This window comes from Tasmannia lanceolata, unplaced genomic scaffold (genome assembly GCF_043159265.1).
Source record: "Tasmannia lanceolata isolate RefF3 unplaced genomic scaffold, GAP_Taslan_0.1 ptg000020l, whole genome shotgun sequence".
NCBI classification, from domain to species: Eukaryota; Viridiplantae; Streptophyta; class Magnoliopsida; order Canellales; family Winteraceae; genus Tasmannia; species Tasmannia lanceolata.
In genome coordinates, this window is record NW_027518697.1 from 6,601,886 (window position 1) to 6,617,717 (window position 15,832).

At 38.0% G+C, this 15,832-nt stretch overlaps 2 protein-coding genes across 2 annotated transcripts; both read left to right on the forward strand.

Moving 5' to 3' along the window:
• The first annotated feature begins 495 nt into the window (after positions 1–495).
• CYP722A1 (cytochrome P450, family 722, subfamily A, polypeptide 1) lies at positions 496–8,119 on the forward strand. The gene is made up of 10 exons (XM_077365377.1): positions 496–854; positions 3,836–4,157; positions 5,035–5,184; positions 5,316–5,487; positions 5,879–5,958; positions 6,062–6,145; positions 6,603–6,681; positions 6,936–7,042; positions 7,561–7,679; positions 7,877–8,119. Exons 1-10 carry the CDS (start codon positions 637–639, stop codon positions 7,977–7,979), a joined length of 1,434 nt encoding a protein of 477 aa, XP_077221492.1. The 5' UTR covers positions 496–636; the 3' UTR covers positions 7,980–8,119.
• A 3,343-nt stretch (positions 8,120–11,462) lies between these two features.
• On the forward strand, positions 11,463–15,530 carry LOC143854373 (ent-kaurenoic acid oxidase 2-like). Its single transcript, XM_077364285.1, has 9 exons — positions 11,463–11,731; positions 12,398–12,728; positions 13,308–13,457; positions 13,568–13,816; positions 13,914–14,000; positions 14,095–14,176; positions 14,690–14,796; positions 15,076–15,197; positions 15,313–15,530. The coding sequence occupies exons 1-9, from the start codon at positions 11,496–11,498 to the stop codon at positions 15,404–15,406; spliced, it is 1,458 nt and encodes a 485-aa protein (XP_077220400.1). The 5' UTR covers positions 11,463–11,495; the 3' UTR covers positions 15,407–15,530.
• Positions 15,531–15,832: the final 302 nt, after the last annotated feature.

A 15,832-nucleotide genomic window follows, 5' to 3' on the forward strand; every position in this document is an offset into this window, starting at 1 on the left:
GTCAGATTTTTGTACTTGTCATTTGTTTTTTACTCTCTCTCTCTCTCTCTATATATTTTTATTATTTATATTATCATTTTAAAATACTCTTTTTCTTGTTATTATTTTGGGAGGAAAATATACACGCCAGTAAATTTAAATCAGTCAGCCAATAAATTGGAAAACAATGCAGCTGATGAATAAAAAAATCCACCATGTCCCTAATCTTCATCTTCGTCGCTGGACACAACTTATCACCAGCAAAAGCTTCGAAAATTTAAATTTATCAGCCAAGAAACTGAAACATATATTTTCTGCTTTGGACTTTTCCCTGCCCTTGATAAATTTCTGCATACCCAGCAAAAAAAAAAATTTAAAAATAAAACTAATATATACCGAATATATTAGATATATACATCAATAAAATAACTTTCTGCTGCTGTCTTATATCATATCAGTCTTGGGTCACGATGAAAACCATGATTAAGAGATATTTAAATAGCTTTATGACAACACTCACCCACTAAAAAAAAAATATTCCCCTCCACTTTCATTTTTGCCGGCCTTTCTTTACTTGTAAGTTGTAAGTCCCTCCTAAAGAACATGCAGTTTCTCAAACTCTGCTTGTTTCAGTGATCTGGACCAAGAAAAACCAGTATGGTGTTTGTTTTTCTCTTCTTCCCACTCATTCCTTTACTTCTCGTGGGTTTTCTGATCCGTAAGATAGTGAAGACTTTCTCCAAGGTGAGGGAATCAACGGCTGGGGATCCTCCTGGGAGCAGCGGATTCCCTTTGATAGGAGAAACCTTATCGTTCCTAGCCGCCAACAACAGCAGCAGGGGATTCTACGATTTCGTTCGGATTCGCCGTATCCGGTAATCCATTTCCCCTTATTTCCTTTTTTGAATGATAATCTTTTCCAATTCCCATGACGTCACAAGTTGACCCATCATAGAAAAATTACAAAATATTTAAATCTGCGGGCTATTGGGTTTCAGTTCTTTAGTTCCTTGGTGCTGATTCACTGAAGCTGAATAGAATGGGAAGAAATCTTAGCAGAACCAGAACTCTTGGGAAGAAGACAAAGTTAATGTTGACGATTCCCTTGTGAATTCCAATGTTCACCCAAACATTAGAATGGGAATCACCATTCCGTTTACGAAGGGAAATGGAATAGGATTGGAATTCCTGATTCCGGTAATCCAAACACACCCTATACCTGACATACATGAACATACATGTATCATATCAAAATATTCCCTCTTAAAACATACATGAACTATAAGATATCTTCCTGACTTGCGACCAACAGCTGAGATTTTATGCCTAGTCATTTCTACTGGTTTGTGATAGGAGCTTTGTAGTGGGGAACATCGGTAGGATCCTGTGAACTTGCTTTGTGGACCCACAACCTCTATGAACGAAAGAAATCCTTGGACAAGCTGATCTTGGGATTGGCTATCTTGGCTATTTTTATTTTTAAATTATTCCTCTTAATAGTAATATTCTATCTAAGAAAGTTAGACATGAACAAAGAATATTCTAAGTTAATCCACGCATAAAATAAACCTGAACTTGCTATCCCCGTGGAGAACAGCCTACATACAACATTACCTTTTTATTTACTATCAATCTATTATTGAGATTTGTGTAAGCCTGTATAGTCAAGTATTTTTCAAAAAGTACTTTGTGGGCCACGCTGTATGATGATCCAAACCGTCAATTTGACTGGCCACAGCATAAATAGGTTGTGCCAAAAAAATCATTTCCATAGGATGATCCTAGTCCTCTGTAGATGTTTCTTACCATATGGTGAAAAGAACGGTAACATAACAGTCTTTTCCTATATACATCAAATATCTTAAGCAATTAGAAGACAGTATTATTGGGCCAACCTAACTAATATATGAAGTTATTTCAGCCCTTTCAATTTGTTGTGAAGGGTTAAGATTATTCTCAGTAAAAATCTCAGCCTTTCATAAAAAAGTGAAAGGCTGATTTGTAAGTGACACATTTAGTCATGAAAGAAGTGAAACTATACTTAATTTCTTTCTTTTTTGCATTTGTTTTCTTTCTATGACAATGGCGTATTTTTTCATACCTCATGAATAGCATGCGTAGGGTCCACCATTTTACACCCAAATCGTGGGGCTTACCAGTTTACACCCATGATAGTAGGCGCATCATCTCGACCCAAATCCATGCATAGCGTGGGGCCTGCCATTTTGCACATGTTTTGATAGGGTCACTTCCACCAACTCCACTCAACCCATCCATTGAGTGGAGCCCACCATTTTACCTCGTGTTTTGATGGGGTCCCACGATCCCCACCCAAGCCCATGCATAGAGTGGGACCCATTAATTTACACCTATATGCATGAGCCAAGAGTGCTAAGATATAAACAATTCCCAAGAAGCTCTTGGCAACGAGTTAAAACTTGTAAAACGATATGAGCTTGTGAGAATGATTCACTGCTTGAGGATAAATTCACCCCGTAACGTTTGAAGTTGAGTTGCCCACTTTCAGGTCAAATCACATTAAAAGGGGAGCGCATTCGTAATGCATGGGAAGTGAAAATATCATCTCCCTTTGTTTTCCTCTTGGGGGGGGGGGGGGGGGGGGGGGGGGGGGGTGGGGGGTGGTAAAGCAGAGAAACAAAGAAAAAAGGACAAAAAGAAGAGGAACCAAAAGAAAGAGAGGTTGGAAATAAAAGAAATGAGTCAGTTTAAGTTTTTAAAAAAAGTCACTTTAAGCAAATGACCAATGGTTTTAGCAAGGCTAATGATATTGGCACTACCATTTTTTTAATAATGGCAGACTCAACATGTCTTTTCTTTTTCAAGTGGCTTTTGACAGCATTTTGGGAACGGTTTAACTTTTGACAGTTGTTTAAATAATAGGGGTCGGATTTGCTTTCCCGCTATTTTGGTCTCTTTTCTCACAAGTGTGGGAAACCAAATCCCACTATTTTGGTCGGATTTGCTTTCCTGGGAAAACTAGTGAAAAAAGGTGGGCAAGCAGTTTCTCGGGAAACCTTTTCCTGCGCAAGTGAACAAGCGTGGAAAATCTTTTCCTGCACAGTTTCCCTGGATTTCTTTTCCTAATGCCACGTCAGACTCCAAGGAAAAGAAAAGGTTTCCCGGGAGTCTGACGTGGCATTAGGAAAAGAAATCCAGGGAAATTGTGTAGGAAAAGGTTTCCTGCGCCTGTTCACGTGCGCAGGAACTGTGCAAGAAAAGGTTTCCCGAGAAACTACTTGTACACTGTTTTCACTAGTTTTCCTAGGAAAGCAAATTCGACCAAAATAAAGGGAAAAGGAATCTCACACTTGTGAGAAAAGACTCATTTCCACATCATTTTCCCCAATTTTCATGTCAGATGTGACATTTTTCACCTAGGTTCCTTCAAAATCCTATAAAGACAAGTGAACATGCGAATTTTAGCTTTCTCGGGAAAAAAAGGGGGTGTTTCCCGGGATTTGGCCTCCCGGGAAGGCAGTTGTTTAGGTGGATTGGGAATGATATTTTACATATTTTTTGATAAAAAAGTGTGGAAACTTGTGTATTTTTTTATATCAAAAACATGTGTAAAATGATTATAAAATATCATTTCCAATGCACCTTATGTCCTAAGAGCACTCATTAGCAAAATCCTAAATAATAAAAGACAAGATGAGTTAGTGCAATTATTATCCAATTTTTTGGGATTTGTAGTTGAGAAACTTCACTCAAGGGGGCTTGGCTTGGAAAATTCTCAAACTCTGGTCTATTAAATCACCCTTGATCAAGGTGCTAGCATCATCAGATTGCGGATTATCTGAAACACAGATTATTATATCTCATGTTGATTTTGCAGGTACGGAAATTGTTTTAAAACAAATATATTTGGAAACACCCACGTCTTCGTTTCAGGTAAAGAGTCAGCAAAGGCTGTTCTTGGCAACGATTTTGTGGACTTCACAAAGAGGTATATGAAATCTATTGCTGCCACTGTTGGAGATAGGAGCTTGCTTTGTGTTCCTCACCATGAACACAAATTCATTCGAAGTCGTCTCTCCACTCTCTTCACCACCAATTCTATGTCCTCATTTATTAAGCAGTTCGATGATGCGACTTTAAGGGCTTTAGATGAATGGGAAGGGAGAGAGAATGTGGTTGTGCACCACGAAGCTCTCAAGGTTTGCTCGTTCACTTCTTCATCAATGCTCTGATTTTATTATGATGCATGCCCATAAGTAAAATAATAGGCACCACTCTTATCAAAACATAGAGGTGTAAATTGGTAGGCCCCACCCTAATCAAGGGCTTTGGTGGAGATTTTGGGACCCACGCTATCAAAACATGAGGTAAGCACGGGTTTCAGGGGGTTGATGGTTGGCCCCACCCTATGCATGTATTTTGGTGGAGATGGTAAGCCCACTCATGGGTGAAAATTGGTGGGTTCCACCCACCATATGCATGGTTTGGGAAAGATGATGATACCATTTCAAAACATGAGGTGTAAAATTGTGGGGCCCGCCAATGCTATGTATGGGTACAAAATGATGGGGCCCACCTTTTCAAAACATGTGTTGTAAAACGATGGACCCCACCCATGCTATTTTTGAGGAGTAAAAAAATTCCTCTTGAAAAATTTCAACGAAAAAACTTTTCCAAGAAAAAAGAAAATGAATGACAATAGAAAGTATATATTAGATAGATGGATAGATGAGGATTGATCAGTAGCTGCACGTCCAGGTGTCCTTTGATTGATCTAGAAGGCCTAAACTTCAATCCAATGGTGTAATCTTAACCATCTGATCAATGTATTTTTTACTGTTCAAATGCTTTCAAATGCATGGTCTTGGACAATCGATCAGACGGTTAGGATCTTCTGATCAAAGTGATTCTTACCATGGGTATAATCCAAAGTGGGGCCTACCTATTTGCATTAAGCATGCAGCATTGGATCATTCCTTTCCGTGGAATAGCTGTAAAATCCATATTCACCAACCCCCCGAAAAAGGATTTTCATATGATAAAAATTCATGTATCTCATTATATTAATTGTTGCAGATAACCTTTATTGCCATCTGTAAGATGCTGATTAGCTTAGAGAATTTGGAAGAAGTAGAAAAGTTGCAGAAGGATGTCTCTGAAGTATCTGATGCAATGTTGGCATTCCCCTTGAGGTTACCATGGACTAGATTCTACAAAGGAATGAAGGTGAATTTATAGTTGTCAATATATTGGATACCAGGGAATGATAGAATGACTATCATTTATTGTCCTCCTCACAGAAATACAAATCCAAGATAATATTTTGACCCTGATTTTTCTTTGGTGTGTTGAGGCAGGCAAGAGAAAGAATCATGGATACCTTGAGGAAAATCATAGCTCTAAGAAGAAAAGGCTTGGAATATCATGAAGATTTCTTGCAGTCTCTTTTTGCTGAGGGGGAATCTCCATGTGATGCTACATTGACAGATATACAAATCCAAGACAATATTTTGACACTGATAATTGCAGGTTAGGCTTTGATTACCATTTGGAATTGTTTCTGTGGGAAATTGTGAGACAACCAGTTACTCCAAAAGCTTAAGCTGTTAGAGCTGGTCTAATTTAATCATTTGTACTTCAAGACTCCTGCTCATGTGTGGCCTCTCTCTTTTTCTTTTTCTTTTTCTTTTTGAGTTGCTCGTACATGTAGCCCCTGTTTTGGGTAAAGTTACACGTGGATTTTTAATATCAAGGAGTTGTTGGGTTTTGAACCCAGGACATGCCTGGAGGCGATAGCTCTGATACCTTGTGAAACAACCAATTACACCAAAAGCTTAAGCTAGAGTTGGTGTTATTTAATAATCATTGATACTTCAACCCAAATCATGCTCATTCTCTAACAAGAAAATGGTGTTTTCAGGTGTGGATACTACTGCAAGTACAATGACATGGATGGTCAAGTACTTGGATGAGAATCAACAGGTTCAAGAGACAGTCAGAGTAAGAAGAAATGACATAAAATAATAAATAGGGGTTACTGCTCTTTTTATTCAATTATATCCTTTAAGGCAATGAAATGTTATTATGGTATCTCTTTGGTCAGGACCTACATTTCTTATTAGGGGACAAAGCTCTTGGGTCATCCCTCAAACTTGAAGATTTGAATAAAATGCCATATGCCTCTAAGGTAAACATCCCAATCACATAAACTAATACAATTCGGACTGTTGGAACCGGAAATAAGAATCAGCATCCTATTCTGATTCCCGGCTAAATGTAATTAAAATATTTTAAATAAAAAATTAATTGAAAAAATTCAAATAAAAATTTCATTCCAATCGGAGAGGAATCCGAATACCTCCCTTGGGGCAGGAAACAGAATCTCGTACTTTTCCATCCTTTAATTCTGCCCCGGTGTCAGTTCCACCCCTCTTCTTCCGTTTATTTTTCGAACCAAACACGGGAATCATGCAGAATCGGAATAGGATGTTGATTCCAACACCTGATTCCGGCAATCTAAATGCACCCTTAATTGAAGTGTCTTCCTTCATTATGAATTGTTGAATAGTTTCAGTCACAATAATAAGTAGATACTGATAGTAGGGAAGATTGTAATTCCTTCTCTCTCTGTGTGTTGTGTTTAGGTTGTGAAGGAGTCATTAAGGATGACATCTTTAGTACCATGGTTTCCTAGGATTGCACTCAAGGACTGCGAGCTACAAGGTTTGGTTTTTAAAAATCCTTAATTAAAATGATGTTATTTTTCTATTAAGGTGGTGGCCCATTTGACCAACAAATCCAATCACTATACACGAGTGCCACATGTACGGTGGGATCCTACTGAAAAAGATCAACTGGGAGATGTAGCTAATATGATGAGGAAGACCACTTCAGCACAAGTTTAAATTTTTCCTGGACTTGATCAATGTTTATGATAATTGATAATCATCACAAGATATGGCTTTAATTTTCTACAGGCTTTCGTATAAGAAAAGGTTGGATTGTGAACGTGGATGCCCGATCAGTACACTACGATCCAACGATCTACAATGAACCTACAAAGTTCCAACCATCAAGATTCGATGTAAGTTGATCCAACGGTCTCAAGAGAGTGTCTCTTGATTTCTATACTTAAATTTAGGGGTGTAAACGAGCCGAGCCGAGCCAAGCTTGGCCAGGCTCGGCTCCGCTCGTTAAGCTCACAAGTGAGGCTCGGCTCGGTCAGGCTCGCGAGCCTTACAGAGCTCGGGTTATATTATGTTCACACCCCTCATCTTCCCTGGACAGCCCTACTAGTGTAATTTGACTACTTTTTTTACACTATGGGGGGTGGTCCTAGTAACAAATGGGGTTCCAAAAATGAAGTGACATATTTTGCTCCGCCTTTTCACTCTATGGACAACCCTTTTAATGTATATATTAATATATAATATATATTTAAATATATTAAATTCTTAACGAGCCTTAACGAGCCGAGCCGAGCCAAGCCTGGCCTAACTCGTGCTCGGCTCGTTAAGGATTCGAGCCGAGCTCGAGCGAGCTTCCGAGCCCGAGTCAAAATTGACACCCTTACTTAAATTCATATGTTTTGTTTCTACACAGGAAGATCCAAAAGCCTATAGCTTCTTAGCATTCGGAACAGGTGCGAGAACATGTCTAGGGATGAACCTTGCCAAAGCCATGATGCTAGTCTTTCTACATCGCCTGGTTACTACTTACAGGTGGGTCCACCCCTAAGATGTCCACATGATCTATAGTTGGGCCCCATTCTTGCATCAGATCAACGGAATCCAAATGGACGGTTGAGATTGACGCCACTTAGCATGGCTAAAGGAGGCTATGTTTGTTATCTACTATTCATCAACTTGTTATTAGGAATGAATTTGAATACTAATCAAAATTATGGGTTTTTAAGCAGGTGGAAGGTGATTGATACAGATCCAAGTCTCGAAACGTGGGCGCTTTTCCCTAGGCTGAAAAATGGGTGTCCGATTAGTGTGATGCGTATTAGGCCAAATTAATCCATCTGCTTAAGCCTTGAATTGGCAGGGATATGTATTATGCAACATTAATAATGTCCTGCTTTGTGTGAATCTTAATGGTAGTATTTTATTTTTTTTATGATAATTAAGCTACTTTTAATTAAGGCTTTATCTTACCATCTCCTACCTAGATATCTACTTGCTTGGTAGAGTTGCAGATGGGCTGGGCTCTGAGTCTGGCCCAATTTAGATCACTGTTGGGCCGAGGTTTGAGCCCAATTAAACCTCAGATGTGGGAAGAATATCTCTAATGGAAACCATGTGGTTGTCAAGACGACTTAAGTGATCAGTAGGGGTCCCACCAATAAGAAAATTATATATTGTCGCTGATATATTATATGGTTTATATATGCATAAGTTCTATGTCATTTTTATTTGATTTCTCTGTTAAAAAATAGATTCTATTAGCTTGGATGCTATACAATCAGCCCTAATAAGTGTTTATATAGAACATACGAATCAACATAGAAAATGAATAGGGTAAGCATAGAAGTTGATTACCAATTTAACCTAGAAACTCATTTAGCTTAGTTGCCTTATCTATCCAACTATCTAATCTAACATCCAAAAAAATCCAACACCTTGATCTTACAAGATCAGCATATCTTAGTAGTTTTTTTTATGGTGGACGAAATTTCAATTCATGGTCTTGAAATGTGGGCAATGTCTGATTGTGGGTTGTTTTGTATTCAAATACCAATTATGGGTTATAGAAAGGTAAAGTGTTGTTGCAAGCAGGGTTTTAAATTTCGGTCACTACGGAAACATTTCGGTTTTTGTTGGAAATTACACCGACATCCTATAAAATTACAGAAACATATGGAGTAATATACAAATAATAGAATTTTAAGATAAAACTTCAAAAAATACTAGAATAAGCACAAATACTTACTTAAAAAACGTTACATAAGCAAGGCAACCATCCATGAAGGCCTAATATTATCGGATACTTAGTCACATGTGCTGTCATGCATGCCTTTGATAATTCAGCAAATACCACATTTCACATATAAATTTTTATACATAATACATACACAACATTTCACTTACAACTCATGTAAATTTAATTCTGTAACATGTACTAATATAGTATACCACTAATGCACTTGCAAATTTGGTTTTTGAATGCATTTCGATTTCAGTATCATTTCCATTTGGATGGAAACAAAAGTATTTTGATGCTTTCACGTTGGTTTCGATGAAAATTTAAAATCATAGCTGCAAGTACAGGGGTGTCAATGGACGAGACAATATACGGGATCTAAGGCCCTATTTGGATTGCAAGAAAAACATTTTTGATGGAAAACTTTCAACAATTTAGATGGAAATGGTATGATTATGGTTATATTGAACGGATAATATCATAAATTTTTAAGTCCTGAATAAAATTTGAATAGGGTTGTTTCCAATTATCTTTTTTCTTTTGTTAAAAAAAGTAGCAAATTTTAAGAAATATTTTTGCTTTCCAAACTTTTCCACAAAATTCTCGTCATCCAAATGGACGATCCAATGAACGGATATTATCATAAATTTTAATCCTTCTGAATAAATTTTGTGCTTGAATTTCTTCCCTCTTTTCTTCCCTAACACTAAGCATTAACTGTGTTCAAGAAGCTAGACCTGAGATACTCAGATGGACGATCCAATTCGATATGGATCATGACCGAGACTCAAAAAGGAGAATTCAAATGCAATTCATAAAGGATCTGACAACAAGAACTTTGAACGGATCGTGACCAAGACATAGGTGGATCCGATCCTAAGTGGATCCATTGACACCTGCAGTTGTACGCTTCCATACATGGTGATGTATAAATCACTGGAACTGAGAAATTAGTTGTGCACTTTTCCATTTCCAAACAGCCCCTAAGAAAATATCATCTCCCTTTTTTTAGGGAAATGATAAATGCGCTCCTTTTCATCACTTGGGACACCCAGCTGCATTGTACGTGGCAATCTGGTCACTTCATTCCTTCAAATGTGAAGTACATCAGCACCGTTGCAGTCATATATACACTGTATCTGGGTGTCCCAAGTAATGAAAAGGGGTGCATTTATCATTTCCCTTTTCTTAATGATATATATTAGGTAAAGTAGATAAAGAAGGCAATAGATGCATGGTCAGATTGATGGATTTTATGCATGAGAGAGAGAGAGAGAGAGAGGGTGCTTAATCCACCCTTATCTCCACTTAGAGAAACCGATTGATGGTCAGATTGATGTATTTTAAAGAATCCACCCTTATATATCTCCACTTGGAGAAACTGATTTATCATGAGAACAAATTCTTGGTAGCCCAACGTGCTCTAAAATGACAAAAAATCCATTTTCCAATAGTCAAATGTTCACACAAATACTAAACAAAAACTAACGGAAGGAAGTTGCTTTGAGGTAAGCCTCCGAAATTAGTTTTTAAAAACCTAACCCTTTGAAAATAAATATAAAGTTCTTAATGGCCGACTGGATACCCTCTTTTAAAAATAAGCACACCTTTGTCCATACACCATATAAAAATCCAGAGTTAAATACATGGGATTTGCTAGGGACCATTGCAGAAGGCATTTTGCTGCTGCATGAGAGAGCAGCCACTTCATCAATAAGACAAAATCTGTTGAAAAGTGAGCCTACGTGGCTGGTCTCTCATGCAACAGCCGGCCCACGAAATGCCTTCAATGATGGTCCCTAGCAAATCCCTAAATACAAATATATGTTAAATGGATTAAATTAGGGAAATGATATATTCGCCCCTTTTATTGTACTTTGGACAGCTCCTTCTAAGTGTAAAAGAGTAGTCATGAATAATGAAAATGAAATCGCCTTTTTTTTTTTAAACTCGGGACAGCCCTTCTACTTTACTGATGATAAAAATGCTAAAAAGAAAGTCAATTTTATGTCAGTCCCACTTTGCCTAGTTTAGAATTCGCCAACAAGTAAATATAAACCGTTGATTTTTGTAACCTTTGGGATATACATTTGGGATGGGACCAAGAACATGCCGGTGGGCTCACCAATAGGGGCGCCCTTGGAGCTGATTTTTTCAACGCTGCCCTTCATTCTATTATTCCTCTTAAGTCTTAACTTATATGCCCTTAGCCATGTTAGAATATATTAGATCAGATCAGCTCTAGTGACTTAAAAAATGTCTTTTACCGTTTTACCATTGCATGTAAAAGTGACTTTCTGCATAATATTTTCGCAAAAGGCATTTTGCCCATGTCTGTTGTCCCCATTCACGAGGTGGGTGGCCTGACATGCGACAGACCAGCATTGAAATGCCTTTTGCGATGGACGCTAGCAATTTGTTCGGTCCCCTTTTCCGTCAACTCACGGTTTCCATAGCATCACTCTTTATGATAATGCGTCCAAAAGATGGGGACGAGGAATCAAATGAAACATGGCATGAAGACAGAGACAGAATATACGCATTTCCACAGTCACCACTTTCTCTTTTATAAATAACAAAAGGGCACAGAGTCAGTAGCAGAATTAGAAGAGATGGAGATGAGTGTTTTTTCAGTTTCTATTGCTCTTGTTTTCTTTTCTTTTCTTCCCTTGTTTCTGAGATGGATTACCGATCGTTGGTACCTCAGACGAGTCAAAACCGAGTCGGATGGGCCAAAGATCCCTCCAGGCTCACTGGGTTTTCCGATTATTGGCGAGCTTCTCGATTTCTTGTGGTGTTTCAAGTTCTTGAAAAGCCCTGATGATTTCATAGCCAAAAGAAAAGCCAGGTATGAAATTTCACATGGTTTAGTTGATTGGGGAAAGAAATTGGAAGTTTTTAGATGATGTGTGGCCCACATCTTAGGATATTCCAAACCGTCCATTTGAACACCTTCAAAATCGTGTTGAACCCCTCGGGTTCGGGTTGAGCCCGACCCAAGTTGCACCCCTACACTCGGGCATTCCTCTCCTTCCATAGAAGCCAAATGATGGCTAAAAGAAATTTTCCTTTCTTCCCCCAAGAAACAAAGGGACCAACTATCCAACAAGCCCAGTAATGGTGCAAGGAAAAACCCAAATTATCCCAATTTTTTTTATAGAATCCTTCCGCATCCACACACATAAATGATGTATAATTATCATGCGGCGACTTCGAAGGTGGTCCAATGTGAGGATTTTGTTTAGCAAAGTTAGATACAATCTATTAGTAGAAAGATTTGACATTGAATAACTCGGACGAGCTCCAGATCCAAATCCTTTTGACTTTCTCCGACTTCTTGATATAGATAGCCTCAATAGCTTCCAACAAGCTTGCCACCCTGCCCAACTCTCTGTCAAAGAAGTTCCTCCTGAAGTTTATTCTCCAAGAAACTCAGTCCTTTCTTTAGTATCAAATTCATGTATTTCTTTTTTTTCCTTCTAAATTTATCTTTTTTTTTTGGCTTGACTTGTAGGTATGGAGATACTGGTATTTACAAGACCCACTTATTTGGGTGTCCTACAATAATCACTTGCAGCCCACAACTAAACAAGCAAATCCTTGGTAGTATGACTGAGGAAGGGTGTTTGAGCACTGGCTGGCCTTCCAATCAGCTATTGGGCAATTCATCTGTGGCAGTCATAGATGGGTTGAGTCATAAGAAGGTAAGGAGGCATTTGATGGAAGCTTTCAACAGCCCAAGGGGACTAAAGGCCTTTGTTTCAACTGCACAGCCCATATTCAACTCAGCTTTCGAAGATTGGGCTTCTAAGGGAAGAATAGTTGCATATGATGAAACTAAAACTGTAAGTGTGTGTGGCTTTGCTTTTCTCCAAGTAACTGATGTGGGTTGTTTTCTCTTTTTCTGTTTTGTATGTTAGTTGTCATTTTCATCTTTCTGTTGCAACTTGAAAGTTTATTTTGATATGTCATGCTTCTGAATTATGAAGGGTGAGTTTGTACTTTGATCAGTGACATGCTTAATGTGGTTGAGTTACAAAATTTGTGGGTCTAGCTCAGTGTTTAAAATCCCAAACTTGACTCAGTTTGTAGTGACCCGAGTTGTATCAACTCAACCAAGTCATTTGGGGCTCGAGAAGCCATCGATCAAATTTTATATATAACTGACTGCGTAAATACTTTTTACACACATACGCACACACGCGCACACACAGACACACAGATTCCAATAAAAATCTCAGCCATTGAATCACTTGACGAATCAACTCATCAAACATTGTGAAGTGGTAGAAATTGTTTTCTTCTTAATTGGTATGAGTTGCTTCCTTTCATCCTTTGTTGCTCATACATGTTTGTGTTTTTCCTGCTACTTCCTTAGTAGCAAAGATATTCATTGAGAGACTAATCAAACCTGTTCTTTTCAGGCGACATTTAGCAACATTTGTGATATGCTTGTGAGCTTCAAATCAAAGACCCAATTGGAGAGAATGGAATCTCTTTATAGAGGACTCATGGCAGGAATCCGAGCAATGACAATCAATGTTCCAGGGACTGCATTCCACCATGCTCTGAAGGTCAGAAAATTCAAAAGTCAACACTTCTGAATAAAACTTTTAGCTGATGCTGTGTGGCATGGTAATAAATTTAATGAAAACCTTTTCTTTTTCTCATTGATGAAATTCAGTGTCGTAAGAAATTGACTGGCATAATACTAGATGAGATTAGGGAGAGGAAAGCGAAGGGCATTCAGAAACAAGATTTTATGCAAATTTTGTTGGAGTCTAGTGATGAAAATGGAGAAAAAATGACTGAAACAGAGGCTGTGGAGAATATAGTTTCCTTGATTTTGGGTGGTTATGAGTCTACTGCAAATGTCATGACTTGGGCCCTTTATTATTTGGCAAAATATCCTGCAGTATTGGAGAAACTCAAGGTAAAAACTGTTACAACTAATGATCTGCTGCAATTACTACTAGTTCTTTGTAAATTACTTTCCTGGTTGATATTCGTGGTGTGACGGATTGGTGTAGGATGAGACACGTTTGATTCAAAAGCGAAAATCTGGGGATGAGTATCTTACTATTGAAGACATCAAAGCTATGGAGTATACTCCTAAGGTAAATTTCTAAGACAGAAGAAAATGGAAGAGTTTCACAAGTAGGCAAGTGAGTTGGAAATCTTTTCATCTGAACCCATCTCTCATGGACTCAGGTGGCTGATGAATTGATTCGCCTATCAAATGTGTCACCCTTCATATTCAGAAGAGTTGTGAAAGATGATGTAGTTCTCAATGGTGAGTATGACACTCAAAAAAAAAAACAACCTTGTGAAACAACCAATTACGCCGAAAGCTTAAGCTGATGGTGTTATTTAATCATTTATACTTCAACACTCCCCCTCACATGTGGCCCCTCTTTTTTGGGTTGAACCCATGACCTTCCGTGAGGCAATAGCTCTGATACCATGTTTAACAACCAATGTTATTTAATCATTTATACTTCAACAATACTATCACAGATGTTCACAGAACAGATCATTTGTTAGCTTGCTAGCGATGCGAGCTAGCGATGCTTATGCAAGTGCATGTTCTCCCTTGGACACTAATATACCTTACATATGCATTTTTCGAGAAAAAAGGACCTAACATTCTGGTCTCGTACTAAGTAGTCAGAGAATATGTACGTGCTTGAGAGCTTAGGACCTTAGAGAGGCACACACACTTGTGCGCCTCTAAGTGTTTAATATAGATTTTATGTTGCATCCTGTTAATGTGGTTTCGAAGTGGCTTATGATTATAATCCACCAGGATACAAGTTCCCTAAGGACTGGAAAGTTATCGTATGGATCCGTGCCATACATGTTGATTCTGCCTACTATGAAGATCCATTAACATTCAATCCAGACAGATGGAGTGTAAGTGCTAAACCCTTCTCTTTTCTTTCTTTTCAGACTTCAAATCACATCCTAGCTTTGTTGAATTAATTAATAGTTTATCTTGGTAATTATGATATTGCGAAACTGGTTATTTTTGGCAGCTCTATCCTCTAGTGTATCCTGTCATCACTGAAAATTTAGCTGAACATTTAAATTAGCAGTCTTAAGGCTATTTTTTTTTCATCATTTCTCTACTGCATAGGCATAAAACCTATGCTCAGGGAAAAACAACAGTAACCATTAGTTGGGTGGTGGCAGGATTACAAGCCAAAAGTTGGAACTTATACCGTTTTCGGCCATGGAATGAGATATTGTCCAGGAAACAACTTTGCAAGGTTTCAAGTGATGATGTTCCTCTATCATGCATGCCTAAAGTACAGGTAAATAAATCCATTACAAAAAAAAACATATCAAAACTCATTGTGTGGTAGTTCATAGGGATATAGAGCTAAGGCTTTTATTATTGTAACTAATCAACAAGAGGATCTTAAACAGGTGGGAGCTTATTAATCCTGACGCAGGAATGAAATTTCAACCACACCCAAAACCAGCTGATGGTGCTGAAATGTATTTTAGTCGTGCAACATGAAAGTACATGTTCTTCATGTGAAGCTAATTGTTGCATATGTTCTCTCAAGGCCTAACATATTGAAATGCAACACTTTCCTAGTTAAGATTAATAAATAGAGTGACTTCCTTTTATTTCAGTTTAATTAGCAACATCCTACTCCATTTACATTATCTAGTTTGATTTATGCTTGTAAGTCCTCTGTCTACAACGACATGTCTTGTTAAGCACACAGATTACCTTTTATGACAAGTTTAAAACCAAAACATTAACCAAGACCACAGGGTTGAGATTCTATTGTATTGAGATTAGGGTTGAGATTGAATAGAAATTGCACGTTGACTTTCTTGATTAAGGTTTGTAATCTTTGATTTTAAAGGTACCCATTTGGTGGTCAAAAGATTAAACACTTTCAGAACTCCCCTTCTCCTTTTAGAGAAATTATAT

Excerpts from the sequence above, each read along its gene's own strand:
- CYP722A1 (XM_077365377.1), top strand. The coding sequence starts at position 637 with ATGGTGTTTGTTTTTCTCTTCTTCCCACTCATTCCTTTACTTCTCGTG. Across the intron at positions 6,146-6,602 it reads AAATGCCATATGCCTCTAAG|GTTGTGAAGGAGTCATTAAG; the intron begins GTAAACATCCCA and ends TGTTGTGTTTAG. Across the intron at positions 7,680-7,876 it reads CGCCTGGTTACTACTTACAG|GTGGAAGGTGATTGATACAG; the intron begins GTGGGTCCACCC and ends GTTTTTAAGCAG.
- LOC143854373 (XM_077364285.1), top strand. The coding sequence starts at position 11,496 with ATGGAGATGAGTGTTTTTTCAGTTTCTATTGCTCTTGTTTTCTTTTCT. Across the intron at positions 11,732-12,397 it reads ATAGCCAAAAGAAAAGCCAG|GTATGGAGATACTGGTATTT; the intron begins GTATGAAATTTC and ends CTTGACTTGTAG. Across the intron at positions 14,797-15,075 it reads TCAATCCAGACAGATGGAGT|GATTACAAGCCAAAAGTTGG; the intron begins GTAAGTGCTAAA and ends GGGTGGTGGCAG.